The sequence below is a fragment of the Suncus etruscus genome, chromosome 13 (assembly GCF_024139225.1).
Source record: "Suncus etruscus isolate mSunEtr1 chromosome 13, mSunEtr1.pri.cur, whole genome shotgun sequence".
NCBI lineage: Eukaryota > Metazoa > Chordata > Mammalia > Eulipotyphla > Soricidae > Suncus > Suncus etruscus.
In genome coordinates this window covers 58,671,772-58,688,882 of record NC_064860.1, presented here as the reverse complement: position 1 = coordinate 58,688,882, position 17,111 = coordinate 58,671,772, and the positions used below count along the sequence as shown (strand labels likewise).

The 17,111-nt window shown below is 32.8% G+C and overlaps 1 protein-coding gene across 1 annotated transcript in view; it reads right to left on the bottom strand.

Moving 5' to 3' along the window:
• Positions 1–17,111, bottom strand: part of TMPRSS15 (transmembrane serine protease 15) — a 123,330-nt gene that overhangs the window by 82,901 nt on the left and 23,318 nt on the right. The window contains exons 5-11 of the mRNA XM_049785724.1: positions 16,120–16,138; positions 15,357–15,373; positions 13,455–13,586; positions 6,400–6,508; positions 5,370–5,476; positions 4,055–4,195; positions 3,063–3,212 (exon numbers count right to left, since the gene is read on the bottom strand). Of these exons, the coding sequence (XP_049641681.1) occupies positions 3,063–3,212; positions 4,055–4,195; positions 5,370–5,476; positions 6,400–6,508; positions 13,455–13,586; positions 15,357–15,373; positions 16,120–16,138 (675 nt within the window). The remainder of the gene's footprint in view (positions 1–3,062; positions 3,213–4,054; positions 4,196–5,369; positions 5,477–6,399; positions 6,509–13,454; positions 13,587–15,356; positions 15,374–16,119; positions 16,139–17,111) is intronic.

Sequence of the window (17,111 nt, the reverse complement as noted above, 5' to 3'; positions counted from 1 at the left end):
TCAAATAAGCATTGAAAATCAAAATAATTAGTACCTGATAAAATAAAGAAAGAAGAGAATTGCCAGAGAAAAGATAAAGAAAGACAAAAAATTAATAGATAGGCTCTAAAACTGGGATGGTTATTGTAATGAGTCTTTTATAAATAAAGGGGCAAAGTTGTATTCTAAAATTCTATATTATTGTAGATATAGAAATTAATAAAATGTGTTTTTTAATTATTTGCAATACCACTCTTCTCATGAATTCATTCATTGCCTTACCAAAGATTTTGTTTACCCTGAGTTCATTAACATTTAACACAATCCTCAAAAAAATTACTTGTTATACTTTATTTTTTTTAACTTTCTTCCTAGGATATGTATTTTGTAAAAAGAAAAAAACTAATTTTTTTCACAGAGAAGTTATTAGTGTATTTAATTTGAGCTGAAAAATTATGAGAATAAAAGTGTGAATAAAAATTCAGAGAGATTGGGGCCCGGAGAGATAGCACAGCGGCGTTTGCCTTGCAAGCAGCCGATCCAGGACCTAAGGTGGTTGGTTTGAATCCCGGTGTCCCATATGGTTCCCCGTGCCTGTCAGGAGCTATTTCTGAGCAGACAGCCGGGAGTAACCCCTGAGCACCGCCGGGTGTGACCCAAAAACTAAAAAAAAAAAAAACTAAAAAAAAAAAATTCAGAGATAAAAATCAAATAGACTACAGTAGCCACATTTATTTTTTTACAAATTATGCTGATCAAAGGTGGATTGTTATCAGTATATATATACATATATATAAACTTATATATATATGTATATATATAAGTTTTCTCTAGAAAACTTATTTAAAGAAGGAGAATCTACCTCCACAGTTTAGGACTTTGTAATCAAAACTATTACTCCAATAGTAATTCTTTTATTAGAAACTAAATAATATAACTTTCAAATAAATAATGTGCTTAAAAGTTTCATCACTTTCCTTTGTACCACATTTTAGAATCAGCTTCTCCATAGTTCTTCAGTATGGAATGATGACTATGTAACCTTAAAACTTTTGTGTTGAAATCATAATTCTCAATGTCTCAATGTGATAGTGTTTAGAGATGGAGCTTCAGAAGGTATGTAACTCAAGAGTGGAATACTCATGATGGGATTAATTAACCAGTTTAATAGGAAAAGTCAGATTCCTTCTTCTACCTCTCATGTACCTTTCCTCCTCTGTCTCTAACCTCACTTATCCCTTCTTCCCTTTCCCTCTTTTCCCCATTCACCATTTCTCCTCCTTTCCCTTTTCTCTCCTCATATCTCTCTCACTGTCCTAGTCCATATCCCCCTCCTTGTCTCTCATTGGCTCTTTCCTTCCCTCTTATTTCCCATCTCTCTCCTCTTTCTCTCTTCTCTCTCTCTCCCTCTCTCTCCCTCTCTCCTCTCTCTCACTATCTCTCTCTCTCCCTCTCTCCCCCCTATATAAAGATGTAATGAAGAGCAAGTGCCTGAGACCCAGGAAGAAGGCTTATTCAAGAATCTGCTGGTATCCAACCTCAGACTACCAGACATCAAATGTGAGAAACAAATTCTTAAACTTACCAGACTGTGACAATTTATTAAAGTTGTTTTAAATGACTTGTACAGACGAAGCAAGCTTCTCTGAAGAACTAAATCTAGCTCTACGTCGAGCTCAATTATACTATATAGTATATAGTATATATAGTATACTCCTATATGCTATACTCCTACATATATTTTGTTTGTTTGTTTTTGTTTTGTTTAATTTTGGGTTTGATTTTTATTGTATTACTTTTATGTTTTCCTTCCTTTTTTCCTTTTTTTCTTAAAGAAAAGTCTCTAGAAGAACTCCGCTCATTTTTTGATTGTTTGAATTTTTGCCCCCCCCCTTTTTTTCCTTTCTTTTTTCCCCTCTTACCTTCAAACAGAAACACGTAACTTAACCATCTTGTTCGGCCTCACAAATTGAGGGGGAAATAATGGAGAGCACCAAGACCAAAAAATCGTATGAACATTGAGTAGAAGTAAAAAAAAAAGATCAGATTTAAACACCAAATCCAAAGTGAACTACAACAGAAATGATACCCAATCTACAACAGGCTAGACACAGAAGGGACCACTTATTCTAGCAGCCTGTGGGGAGGGGGCAAAGGAGAGGTGATAAAAGATGAATGCTGGGAACAGGGGAGGAGGGAAGACAATATTGGTGCTGGGAATGCCCTAATTCAATGTCACTATGTATCTGAAATACTACTGTGAATGATTTATAAACTACTTTGGTCAAAATAAAAATTATTAATATAAAAAAATAAAAGAAAATGAGAAAAAAGGCCCCCAAAAAAGAAAATAAGCCAAGGAAAGAATAAATTCTGTAAATATTTGATAAATGTATATAGTGAATAATATTCAAAATCACCACTTATTATACACTTATTAAAATTTAAAAATTTTGCTAAGTATCTTAAAAACTGATATTGTTAATAATAAAATTCAGCAGGTCTTCTAGAACATAAGAGAAACAAAAATATCACTCGTATATTTATTCACTAGAAAAGATATTTAAATTAAGGCCAAGTAAACAAAAGTCTAAAAGCTAATTACCTTAACTTAATCTAGTTAACAAGTGGCAAACCTAGGTAAGGATCAAAAAATATTTTTCTTTAATGCCCTCAAATAACTTTTAAATAACTGGTGAATATGGGGGCTGGAGAGATAGCATGGAGGTAAGGCGTTTGCCTTTCATGCAGAAGGTCATCAGTTCAAATCCCCGTGTCCCATATGGTCCCCTGTGCCTGCCAGGAGCAATTTCTGAGCATGGAGCCAGGAATAACCCCTGAGCGCTGCAGGGTGTGACCAAAAAACCAAAAAAAAAAAAATAACTGGTGAATATGCAGTGGAGAAATGTTTGCATATACGTGCTTATTTAAGAACAGTTTTCCTTTTAATGCATTTATCAGTCCATAATTATTAAACAGGAAAATTTGAAAAGACTGTTCTAATATTATAGTGTCTGCTTTTAATTATAAAAAAATTAAAGTATTTACCACCTTTTTATTTATGAATTGAATATAAATTATACCTGAAATGTTGCCAAAAGTATGGTCAAAATTTGGTCCAGTTGTTGGAGGAAAGGTGTGGCCTTGAATCCTTTCCCACTCATTATCATCATTTAGATCCTGGATCCAGAAACAAAAGCCATCTTCAAAATTACAATTAATTTTCTCATAGTCTGTAATTCAAAAAGAAAAGAAAGAAAACACTTCAAATTTAATTCACAATATAAATTAGTTGAGATAATTGTATTAGAAATATTCTAAAAAAATATTTTGACATTTTATATGATAATTAAGAGGTACTCATGAAATAATTATTAATTAACTTATTTCATTCTGTTTTAAAAAAGACTCAGAACTTCATTGCTGATTTTATTAAGTTAATGTTTCTTATGGTTTATAATGCCATTTACAAGAGAATAGTCTTGTTCTGTCTAGTCTTTTATTTGTTTTACATTTGATAATTTACACCTATATTTTTCCTCTTCATTTCTCACTAAGTTTAATAGTTCATTCAAGTTAAGTTGTTGAGAAACATTTTTAGAATTAATTTTATTATGCTTCTACTTTACTTGCCTTATAGAAAATTCTAATTCATTTGGTTGATTTATGATATTTTCAAATGCTCATTCTTTGAAGAACATCTAAAGAATTCAATTAGAAAAAAATTTCCTTATTTCTCTTAAATGGAGAGATGCATACATAAAGGCTTGTTATTTGAGAATAAAGGATTTAATGAGTTAATACTATAGGTGAGACACTTTCCTAAACATGTGTTTGATTCCAGGAATTACAAAAGTATCCCAGAAATGATAGAAGTTTCTCTGAACTTTGTCAGGTGTGATCCATGAGCACAGAACCAGAAATAAGTTCTGTTTCTGTCAGTATGGCTGAAAACCTTCCTATCTCCCTGAAACAACTTATTTTTCTAAAACAATTGACTCTATTACTTTAAAATTTAATTAATTATATTAAATCATGTAAAGATCCAAAGGTTAATTTAAAAAGAGCTACTTACTATTAAGATCGCTGCTGTTAAATGCAGTGTATGTAACATTAAATCCAACATACTCATTTTCATCAGATTGTATATTAAAGAGGGCAGTTACTTCATTGGAAAATATTCTGATTGTACCAGGATTCTTTTCCGAGAGAGAAGCTATAAAATAAAATAAATAACTGTCATTGTATATATTATTTTTTTATCTGTTGACACCATATTTATCGCTCAATCTATCTACTTACTGATCTAACACTGTGTTACTAAATAAAATAATTCATTCTAGGTTGAAATGTAGATAACCAATAGAGTCAAAATATGAAAATAAGAACATAGAAAGCCTAAATAGCACCAACCAGCTTAGTAAATCTTTAAATATTCTGGCATAATAAATATTACACCTCTTTATTATTTTTAATAATTTCTTTATTTAAACACCATGGTTACAAACATGTTTGTAGTTGGATTTCAGTCAAAAAATGTACACTTCCTTCTTCATCACTACAATTTTTTGGCCAACAATGACCCACATTTCCCTCCTCCCTCACCCCCTGCCTGTCTTTGGGACAGGTATTTTCTTTTGTTTTTTTGTTTTTTGGTGTCACATCCGGCAGTGCTCAGGGATTACTCCTGGCTCTATGCTCAGAAATCACTCCTGGCAGACTCTGGGGACCATATGGGATGCTGGGATTCGAACCACCATCCTTCTGGATGCAAGGCAAATGCCCTACCTCCATGCTATCTCTCTGGTCCCTGAGACAGGTATTTTATTTCTTTCTCTCACCATCATTGTCATGGTAGTTAGTGTAGTTATTTCTCTAACTGATAAGCTTCATCATGGGCTAGTCATTCTGACCCTCATCTTTATTGTCTGGGTACTATTACCATATTTTCTTTCTTTTTGTTAAATAGCCCCTTTATTCGCACTAGTATTGTAAAAAAATTTGAGCTGATTACATAATGAAAGTAAGAAAAACAGCTTATTTACACAATGATAGAGAAAAATAGAAAATTTTAAAGTTTGTCTGAATTTTCTATAATAAGAATAAACAGTTCAGCAAAGCATAGTAACAAAAGATATAATTGCATTCCTTTGGAAGAATTCCATAATTTCTCAACATAAATTATGATGATGACTATGTGAAATAGCAACCATTTTAATATTATGAAGATTGATAACATAGAGCATTACTCTATTTTTATAGAGAAGACTGATTTTTCAGTGCTAGTTCATATTCAATTCAGAATCAACAAAGAAGCAGCAGCTCATTGGTTTCCAAAAGTAAATTAAGTTTTCATTTTGATAAGGGAATTTACATTTGTGTCAACTTACCTCTTAAAATCTTGTTTGAACCCACACCTTCATAAATATCTAATATATCAGTATAATGTGTATTAAAAGAATTGAATTTCAGTGCAACAGAAAGTCCTTGGTTTACACTAAATTCAAAGCACAAAAAAAAATACCATAGTATTAGCAGTTAATAAAAGATTTTCTCTCCATTTTTTTCTGCTTTTTGTTTTTGGGCCACACCTGGCAGCACTCAGTACTCCTAGTTCTGCACTCAGTTCACTCCTGGCAGACCCAGGGACTATATGGGATGCTGGGAATTGAACCCAGGTCTGTCCCCTGGGTTGACGGCATGCAAGGCAAATGTCCTACCACTGTACTATCACTCTAGCTTCCAGAATTAAAAATTCTTAATGTATTCTAGAATTTTAAAAAATATTTCTAAAAGTAACTTACAAGGCCCATAAATGAAATTAGCATTCTTAACCAATGTGAAGGTATAGAGTGTACTAATGATAAGCACTTTGCATTATCAAAACCCTATACCTACTGAGGAATAATTTCTTACTTTGCCCTCTCCAGACACTGGCAAAAATGATTCTCTTATTGTGTCTATGAGTTTAAATACTTTAAATGATTCATAAAAATAAAAATATGCAGCATTTGTAATTTTGTAAAGGGTTTATTTCCCTGAACCTGATGTCTTCAAGGATCATCAATGTTGCAAATATAGGATTCCATTTATTCAATGACTGAATAACACAAATAAAATTTTATATGCATTGCCTTCTTTTAAATTATTTAGATGGTGGTAACTATTTCTGGATAAATTTTCCAAAATAGAATTTAAAAATCATGTTTTTAATTCTTGATGAAATTCCAAATTATTTTCAAGAACACTATTTTTACATTCTACACACACTATACCAGATTTGAATATGTAAAGAACTAGGAAGGTCCTGCTTCATACCTAACCAAATGAAAGTCAAAGTAATAAATATTTACTAAAGGGGATAAGATTCAGTGCTTGAGCAATATTCTCTAAAAATAGTATGAATAAATGATGTATTACCGAATAATCCACTGGCAAGCCACACTTGATGTGGAAGGCTTTGGATAATGGTCAGCCTGAAATGATCCTGAGGATCCAGTCAACAAAAATCTTCCATCACAAACAGTGGCTGTGAAAAAAGGCAATGAACATTATATGTAAACAATCTTGGAAGGTTTCTAAAATAAAAGAGGATTTCAATTGGCAATGAACATCAGAAATTTTTCATGACAAATATGTATGAGACTAGTGTACAAAACTGAAATGACCAAATGGGAATAAAGCAGAGCATATATTTAAAATCTACTGGTCATTTTCAAATACTCTTCCATCTCCCATTATAGAGTTCTGTAGAAAATCAATTAGTTCAAAAAGCTAGTACTCAAACTCTACATTTAGTATATTCTTACATATGTGTAAGAAGTTAAGTATATTTGAACTATAAAATTCAATAAATGAAATTAAATAAATAAGTACCAAATTTGATTTATTTCTCTAGTTAATTGGAGCTGGGATAAAATTTTGATAAGTATATGTCCTCCTAGGGTTAGAGAGAAAGGAGAGTTGAAATGATACTTTCCTACATGCAACTCACGCAAGCACCCACTCTGGTCTGAACCCTGCCAGGAGGGATCCCTGAGTGCAGAATCAGGACTTAGCCTTTAACACCACTAGATGTGGCCCCCAAACAAATAAACAAAAAGTATTATGTTCTCCTAAAAACAAAATTAGGAGATTATAGCCAAATTGGTGCCAGTGGTCTGTAAAAGATTCCATCCACCTACTCTATTTTTTTATTTTTTTATTTTTTGATTTTTCGGCCACACCCATTTGATGCTCAGGGGTTATTCCTGGCCAAGTGCTCAGAAATTGCCCCTGGTTTGGGGATACCATATGGGACGCCAGGGAATCGAACCAAGGTCCTTCCTTGGCTAGTGCTTGCAAGGCAGACACCTTACCTCTAGCGCCACCTCGCGGGCCCCACCACCTACTCTATTTCACTTGTTTCTTTTCTTTTCTTTTTTTTTTTGTTTTGTTTTTTTTTGTTTTTGTTTTTGTTTTTGGGCCACACCCGGCGGTGCTCAGGGGTTACTCCTGGCTGTCTGCTCAGAAATAGCTCCTGGCAGGCACGGGGAACCATATGGGACACCGGGATTCGAACCAACCACCTTTGGTCCTGGATCAGCTACTTGCAAAGCAAACGCCGCTGTGCTATCTCTCCAGGCCCCACTTATTTTTTTAAGTATAATTCTTGCTCCTTTTGTATATATTTGCTGTCCAGCTCACTATTTTTATTTGTCATGCCTGAAAAAAAATGTTTTGTTTCTATGATTAATAACTTTCTTCCATCTAATCCCTTGGTTTATTATATTTATAATTATTTTTTTTATTTTCACAGACTACTAGTTGTCTTTGTTACACTTTAATCATTTTCAAAAGATTAAAATTGTATTGAACACAAATCAGTATCCATATAGTAAAAATTGTCATTCTTTTAAAATTTCTATGTATTAAAAATTAAAACTTTTGATTTTACAATCTAAAAACAAAATCAAATTTTATGGACAGAAATAAGCTTTGTAACATTTTTTGGCAACTCTATTAAAGTTATAAAATTTAAGCTATTATGTAGCATCACATAATTTACACTTAACGTATTATTTTGTAGAATACTTAACCTATTTATTAAAGGTTAAACGACACTTTGATAATGGGGGCTAGGCATAGCCAGAGTTGCCCAGATCTTATTTCTGGTTCTATATTTAGAGTTTATATGTCTCCAAGCTGAGGTTGTTGTCAAGATACCAGAGATGTTGGGGATAGAACTGAGGTTGGCTGCATGCAAGGCAAATGCCTCAAACCTTATATCTCTATATCTGTTTCTATAACTATGTCTATATTTATATCCCTGGGCTTTACTTTGACACGTTATAAGTAAAATTAAGTTTAAAAATAATAATTTAGGAGTAGAAAGATATATCAAAGAACTGCTATAAATGTGCATGCAAGATGCCCCAATTTGATCTCCCTAAAATATATCAACCCTGATCACTGCCAGCAGCAATTTTGGAGCACCAGGCTGGAAAACCCCTGAGTAATCTGGGTATGATAACAATAGCAGATACAAACTAAAGCAAACTAAAAAAAAAAAAAAAAAAACCCTAGGTAGGAATAGATATTGATTCATTAATTTTGAATAACATGTTGATCCCTTGATTTTAATTTTACAAAAGAAACTAGTTCACCATTTTCAAAATAAGGATAATACAGCCATTGTTGAGTATGATCACAGGGTGGTCAGTATTTATATAGGTCACAGTGACTTTATAGTGTCAGAAAAATATTCAAATGAGATAAATATGACAGTCAAACAATCATCAGTCATTCTGACACAACCTCCAAACTGTTGTTTGAAAAGGGAAGGAATTTGTAAGATTTGTTTTCAGGAGTGTAAGAACGCTCCCCTGCTACTCCTTTTCCTCAATATTTAAAATTGTGTTAGTTCAGGGTATGGAAAAGGCCTGGATCAAATCAAAATTAATATTGATCTATGCCGATCCCCAAATGTATGTATGTTTACATACATAGAGGTAAGTAAACAATTTTTGGAGAACTCTTGCTAACATCCAAATGGCTTGAATACTGACTGGACAGGCTCTGAGTCAGCATATTTCTTTCTTTTAGGGCAAGGTAAAAGTAAACTTTCCTGCTGTTGCAATTCTAATCAGAAGAGGAAAACAATTTAAAGAAATCTTGATTCAGCTATCGTCAGCTATAAGTTGTGCAAACCTAAATTACTAAATATAAAAATAGAATCTGTGTGAGGAAGTCAACATTAATGGGACTCTATTAATAATGCCAACTAGAATTAGAGCTTACCGTTGGAGATAAAAAAGGAGAAAGAGCAAAGGTCAATTTCATATAGAGAAAATTCTCTTATGTGAAATTTCTATGACTGTAGATTGATGGATAAAGGCTATCATGTTGAAATTATGCTATTAGAGTTTGAGTTCTTATTCAAGTAAAGTACACAATGTTTTAGTATTAACCATGATTAATGACTAAATGAAAAATAATGATGAAAAAAGCAATGTATACACCTGCATCTAAGTAAGTTAAGAAAAATTGATTTAGTCATTGCCCGATTTCACAATCTTTAAACTTTATTTATTTCAGGGTTTGGGTCACACCTGGCAGTGCTCAGAAATCACTCCTGGTGGCGGTAGGGTGCTTGCCTTGCATGCAGCTGACCTGAGATGGACCGCGGTCAATCCCCTGGCGTCCCATATGGTCCCCCAAGCCAGGAGCGATTTCTGAGCACAGAGCCAGGATTAGCCCCTGAGTGTCACCAGGTGTAGCCGAAAAAGAAAGAAAGAAAGAAAGAAAGAAAGAAAGAAAGAAAGAAAGAAAGAAAGAAAGAAAGAAAGAAAGAAAGAAAGAAAGAAAGAAAGAAAGAAAGAAAGAAAGAAAGAAAGAAAGAAAGAAAGAAAGAAAGAAAGAAAGAAAGAAAGAAAGAAAGAAAGAAAGAAAGAAAGAAAGAAAGAAAGAAAGAAAGAAAGAAGAAAGAAAGAAAGAAAGAAAGAAGAAAGAAAGAAAGAAAGAAAGAAAGAAAGAAGAAAGAAAGAAAGAAAGAAAGAAAGAAAGAAAGAAAGAAAGAAAGAAAGAAAGAAAGAAAGAAAGAAAGAAAGAAAGAAAGAAAGAAAGAAAGAAAGAAAGAAAGAAAGAAAGAAAGAAAAATAAAGAAAAATCAATTACTCCTTCACTCCTGGCAGACTCAGGTAATTGTATGGATTACTGGGAATGGAACCCAGGATGGCCATGTGCAATACAATCACCCTACCGACTGTGCTAGCACACCAACTACTTTACATTTTATTTTATAACATGACCATAGAGCCAGAGCTATGGCGCTAGAGATAAGGCATCTGCCTTACAAGGACTAGCCTAGGAAGGACTGCAATTTGATCCCCGGGCGTCCCATATGGTTTCCCCAAATCAGGAGTAATTTCTGAGCACATAGTCAGGAGTGTGGCAAAAAAACAAAAACAAAAAAAAAACAAAAAATACCCATGACCATAATGTAATTTAACACTTCTAACTTAATTTAATTTTAATTTACATCTAATTATAGTATTTGTTGCAAGGCTATTTTAATTTTGTGGGTACAGTTTTATACATCTTCAAAAACTATGCTCTTATACTGCAACCTACCACCAAAGCACTAACTCACGTCTAACACATTTCATTTGAGTCCTCCCACATTATTTCTCTCCCCTTTCTGGTAATATCGCAGAGCTAATCTACAACTAGAAATATTCAGAGAATTAGGACAGCGTCCAATAAAAAGAAACTCAAACTCTAACAATGGGATCGAAGCTACCTAAGTGGGTAAAATGGAAAGGTTACATGGGTTGTGCTGGACACTAGTGTGGGGCTAGGTGATAATATTGTTTTCCTAAAACATACACAATTAAACTTTTGTTAGAATAATTGTACAGTAGGAATGTTACTTGCCTTGCATGCAGCCAACCACATATTTATTCCTCAGCATCACAAATGGTTCCTCTCAGCATAGAACTGATCTCTGAGCACAGGGCCAGAAGTAAAACTTTATTACAGACTGGTGCACTCAATTTAATCCATTCTAAATTGTTTTGGGGGGTGGGAACTATGCTCATCAGTAGGGATTACTCCTGGCTCTTCTCAGGGATCACTTCTGGATGTGTATCAAAGATCATTGGTGATGCTGGAAATCAAACCCAAGTCATTCTTCTGCTAAACTAATGTCTTACTTCTGTACTTTATCTCCATAATAAAATAGTTAATTTTAAAGTAAGATAAATGATGATCTGGTAGCTTAAGAAGTAAGGGGTATGAATGGCTAGTTTAGTTAACATGAAGGTTTAATAACACAAAATATACATGATATGGAAAAGAAATGATGTAGTTTAATGATGTCTTTAAAGGAAACCTAAGTTTGCAGTGATTCAGAGTAATGTTTCCTGGTCTTTTATTTTCAGTAGGGCAAGCTGTCAAACACATAATATTCCTATGGTTAGTTTCTGATAGGCATTGATATTAATTTATCATGAAAATTATGAACTTCATGACAATAGAAGCTAAGTAGTAGGTGGGTATAATTTCTGATTATTTAATTAATCTCAAACATGTTTCTTAATTTTATTTCATTTTATTTCATAGTTTCAGGGCTATATGTATAACTGATACACTTTACTATTTTTGAATAATGACATTTATTACCTCTTGATGGCACATTTATTACCTTGTGAAACCGAATTTGAATTGTTCTCACTGAAAAGCTTTTGGGAAATGCCTAAAATTCTTAGTAAATATGAATGTTGCATTTTATTTTCCTGAAGTAATGTATTTATATAAAATGATATAAAATATTCTGCACTTTCTTCCAATATTCTGAGTAAATTTAAAAGTATGTAGTTAAGCTTTAAATGTTCGAATTTTATCCAAAAACATTTGAATTGGAATTGCATAATAAAAATCTATTTAGTCAAATTATCTTTAGTTGAGTCAGTACTTGGAAACAAACCAACTGCATGTCTTTGAAATATGTCCAGAGTAGAGAGGTAATTCTTATAGCTTTAGTTTTATTGGAGTGTGAGTCTTCAGTTAATAACAAACAAGCAGAGAAGAGTGCAACAAAAATAGAATATAAAGGTAAATCAGATGGTAACTTGAGACATACATTTCAGGAACTAATTGAGATCTCAATTTAAAAATCAGTCAGAGAATCGCTTCTCGGCCTTTTGGCTAAGATGAAGTGTAAAATCATTCAGAAAAATACTGAATTCTTTAACTCATGTATTATATATTAGCATTTTAAGTAAAATTAAATACTGGAATTATTCTGACAATTTTTCAAATTGCTTATAATTTTGTATTTTTAGGGGCTGGAGCGGTGACAAGCGGTAGGGCATTTGCCTTGTATGCGCTAACCTAGGACAGACCGAGGTTCTATTCCCCAGCATCCAATATGGTCCACCAAGCCAGAAGTGATTTCTGAGCACATAGACAGGAGAGTGTTATTGAGTTTGGCTCCCCCCCTAAATTTGTATTTTTACATAAGTAACAAACTTTCACAATAAAAAAAATCAAAATGTATTTGTTGTATCACTTAAATTTATGCCTGAAATGCTTAATAATAATAAGTATAATAGCACAAAGGTAATGGCTATTATTATATTTTCACTTATAAGATGCCAAAATCTATGCATATAAAATAGATAAACATATTTTATTTGAGACATACTATATTAATAGTAAAGAATTACAACTCACATACATTTTCTCCCTTTTGTTTCTATGTCAAAAGACAAAGAAACATTAAAATTAGATTAGCAATTAGTGAATTAAGCCATAATATAGTGGAAAGAAAACAGCATTATTGTGAAAAAGTTAAAATGTTACTAAATACTTAGCAGTTTGGTGTAGTGAAATTCTCCAAACTATTTGGAGACAACAGTCACCCGTCACCCTTATTTGGTGACAGAAATTATGTCTATTGTGATCAAATTAATTTTTTCTTACTTTTGTCTAATATTAAGAAAATAAGTTTAGGGCAATAGTGACATTATAAAATAATATTATACTATCATCCTGGCTATTGGGAAATAACAATAAGTCTCTTGTAGCTTTTGGTATTGAAGAGTATATGTGTTGGGGCTGGAGTGGTGGAGCAGTTGGTAGGGCGTTTGCCTTGCATACGCTAACCTAGGACTAATCGAGGTTCAATCCCCAGCGTTTCATATGATCCTCCAAGTCAGGAGACATTTCTGAATGCATAGCCAGGAATCACCCCTGAAAGGCACTGTGTGTAGCCCAAAAACAAAGAAACAAACAAACAACAAACAAAAAGCAAACCAAACCAAACAAAAAAAGGAGTATGTTGATGGGTAAGGATTAAGTGTAATGGAGAGAGAGAGAGAGAGAGAGAGAGAGAGAGAGAGAGAGAGAGAGAGAGAGAGAGAGAGAGAGAGAGAGAGAGAGAGAGAGAGAGAGAGAGAGAGAGAGAGAGAGAGAGAGAGCAGGGTATTACTTACCACAGAGTTTATTGTCTTCATCTGAACCATTTGGGCAGTTTAACTCTCCATTGCAAAACTGGTCAACTGCTATGCACTTCTGAGTACCAGAACAAAGTCTTGAACCAGGTGGGCACTCTATCGAAATATTTCCTTTAAAAAATCAAATCAAATCTATAAGTTTCCTCAAAAATTTTAATTTCTAAATAATGAGGTATGGGCAATTTGAATAACTTCTTTGACATTTAGATTTTTATTATGAGAATATATCCTTTATAACACAAGAGTTTATTTCAGGCCAGGGAACTTGATCAAAAGTTTTAAGTGCATGTAAATTATATAGCAACCTGAAGCTTAATCTCTAGCATCACCAAATTCTTTCAACACATCAGGAATAACCTTCAGTCACTACCAGTTGTGACAAAAAGTGCAAATAAAACAATATTTAACGTAATGAAGTAATCACTGGTATAAATTTAGTAGTTTAAATTTGAAAAATTTGAAAAAAAGTTCTTTGCAGATCTTAATGTCAGTATTTTGTTTTTCATTTCTACCTTGTTAATAAATATTATAATTTTAATATTTAGTCTTTAACATTTATACTTTAAAGTTTGTTTCATATGCCTGTAGTAAAATTTGTGTAATGCTCATTACATCATTTTCTATATCTATTAGATACTTCACTTATTAAACAAATATTATTAGAAAATTTAGTGAATGAAGTAAAGACTTATATTTTGCAGAATCCAATTGATCAGTAGATTTATATTATAAGATAAAACAAATAAAAATTAAAATGAATGTGCATTGGAGGAAGGTAATGGTTAACTCCATATTTTTTTTCTTTGCGGGTCAGAGGTTTATAATGAGAATGATGCACACACAAACATACTCCATGATCTGGCCAATTTTGTACTCAGGTTTTTCAATCCTTTGTCTACTCCTTTTAAACATATAAGTTGAGAAATGGACCAAGAACCCACATTTTACTTTTATAAATTAACTTGGAAAGTTAATGTGTAATTCTAAAAGAAGACATACTAAGCCCACCAGATAAAGCCAAATACTTTTGTTTTTCATAATAGTGTGAGAATTTGAATATTTGTCTATCATAGGATAATAATGATGGCATAACTTAAAAATTATCATTGAGATTCATAGCATTTTTGTTATTGTTTTTAATCCTAATATCTGCACTATAGTGCCATCTTCTGGGTTTAATCTGTATATCCGTATTGGATTTTTCCTTACTCTATGTGAAATTAATTGGTGAAATTATATGTTGACTTAACAACAACTTAAATCATTCTAAGTATTTAGCTGACCTTTGAAAAGCTAAATATTAGGATATAATTCAGAAGGTGTATTATAAAATTTGTATTGCAAGTGTCATCTTAATCATTTTACATAAATATCTGTTGCCCATTGAGCTACACTGAGCTCCAAGTGATACCTTTGTCATTCTTAGCTTTTACTAATGATTATTTATTAATTAGAATTATTTATTATCTATATATTTGAATCATGTATTTTTAAAATTAGAAGGTAAGTAAATATTTACTAAGGAAATAAATTTTAGTGAGGAAGACTCATGTAGAGTATGAGCTATAATAGAAAACTGTATTAGGTAAGTATTTGAATATGAGGTTTAAATTAAAACATTTAGTAGGAAATCAATTTCCTTCCAAGTTCATAATTGAAAGCATCTCCACTTGGGCCAAAGAAATAGTTATAGGAATAAGATGCTTGTCCTTCATGCAACTCTCCAAGGTTAGATCCTTGTCCCTGCATATGGTTTCCTGACTCTACCAAAATTAAACCCTGAATATGGGGATAAAAGTAAGTCCTGAACATTTCTGGGTATGATCTAACCCCTTCATTTACTCTCCCTCAAATAAATCAATAAAGCATCTTTATATAAACCAGGTTTTGAAGTATGCCTCGAAACCCATCAGGCAGAGAGATGTATAAAGTATGTACAAGATAATATCACAAGAGCCCACTTATCATGTAATATATAGAAAATGAATGAGTTAAATTTATCTAGATGATTGGATGCTTAAAAAACGATAAGAATTTTTGTCAAATTATAGGTGATTGGTATTTATAAACTTTGTAATTTCCCATTGAAAATAACTGTATATTGTATACACTTGTGGTATGTGACATGTTCACATGTCAGTAATTTTGGTACCATATGGATGGAGAATAATGTAGGAAAAAATTATTAAGAAACTATGATGAAGGAAAGAGTTGAGAAGAACTAGCCTCATACAAAAACAAAAGAGGCAGCCATGGATTCAGTTAGTAGAATTAATGTAATTTATGGACCAAGTGACATCCTATCAAAAGGAGGTCTAGAGAGAATGGTGAGAATGATGTTCATGCTTTTGAGGTGGTAATTGTTTAGTTAAAAGGAATATTCATTAGAATAATAAGTGGTAAGATTAGAAAATGACTCAAATTTTAAATGTTTGACTTCAAAATAGAGATAAGCATTATACTTAGGTTTCATTCTCTCTCTCAACACTCTAATTCTCCTCTACACATAAAAGTGAGAAATTATTCTTAGTTAAATAAGTATAGACTATATGATGGAGACATAATCATTACATGAGAAATATAGTTTAGGATTAATAAATTATATACACACATTCATATATATATTTTATTTTGGGGGCTACACCTGCTGGTGCTCAGGTTTACTCCTGACTCTCTCTCTCTCTCTCTCTCTCTCTCTCTCTCTCTCTCTCTCTCTCTCTCTCTCTCCCCCTCTCTCTCAGAAATCACTCTTGACAGGCTTGGGAGAACTCCTGACTCTCTCTCTCTCTCTCTCTCTCTCTCTCTCTCTCTCTCTCTCTCTCTCTCTCTCCCTCTCTCTCTCAGAAATCACTCTTCACAGGCTTGGGAGAACGTGTGGGATGCAGGGTATCAATTCCAGGGCAGCCATGTGCAAGGCAAGTGCCCTATCCACTGTGCAGTCACTCCAACCCCTCAAATTATATTTTAACTAAGTCTTATACCTCCTCATCATGTTTACATCTATATAATTAAAATTTCCAGTAAACTATTGTTTAAGCCTGTTACAAAAATTTGATAGATGCCAGGATTCTTTTTCTTTTTTTAAGCATTTTTTATTCTTTTTTTAAAACAAGAATTACATTATTTAAAAAAAAAGTGGTCACAAGGTTGTTCATAAAAGGGTTGTTTATTTCAAAGTTATAAAGTTATTAATGATTCAATCATTATTGAATGTACAACGCCCTTTACCAGTATACATTTATCACCATCAATGTCCCAAGGTTCTCTCCTCTCTTCCCACTAACTTGTCGCTGGAGTTGACATTTAGCTCTCTTAATTTCTCTCTCCCTTTTTTTCCTTTACCTTTTAGACATTGTGGTTTGTAATATTGTTACTGAGGGTATTATGACTATCATTTATCTCCTTTCAGCATCCAATTCTTGTCTAGTCATCAGTTTCAACTATCATTGTCATAGAGGTACTTTCTCTGCTCTATTTGCTCCTGTGCTATTTATGGCAAGCTTCCTACCATGGATTGGTCCTCCTGGCTCTAGTTTTTATTGTCTCTGGATATTATTGATATACTATCATATATTTATTTATCTCCCACAAATAAATTCAATAATTCTATGGCTATCTCTATCAATCTGACTTATT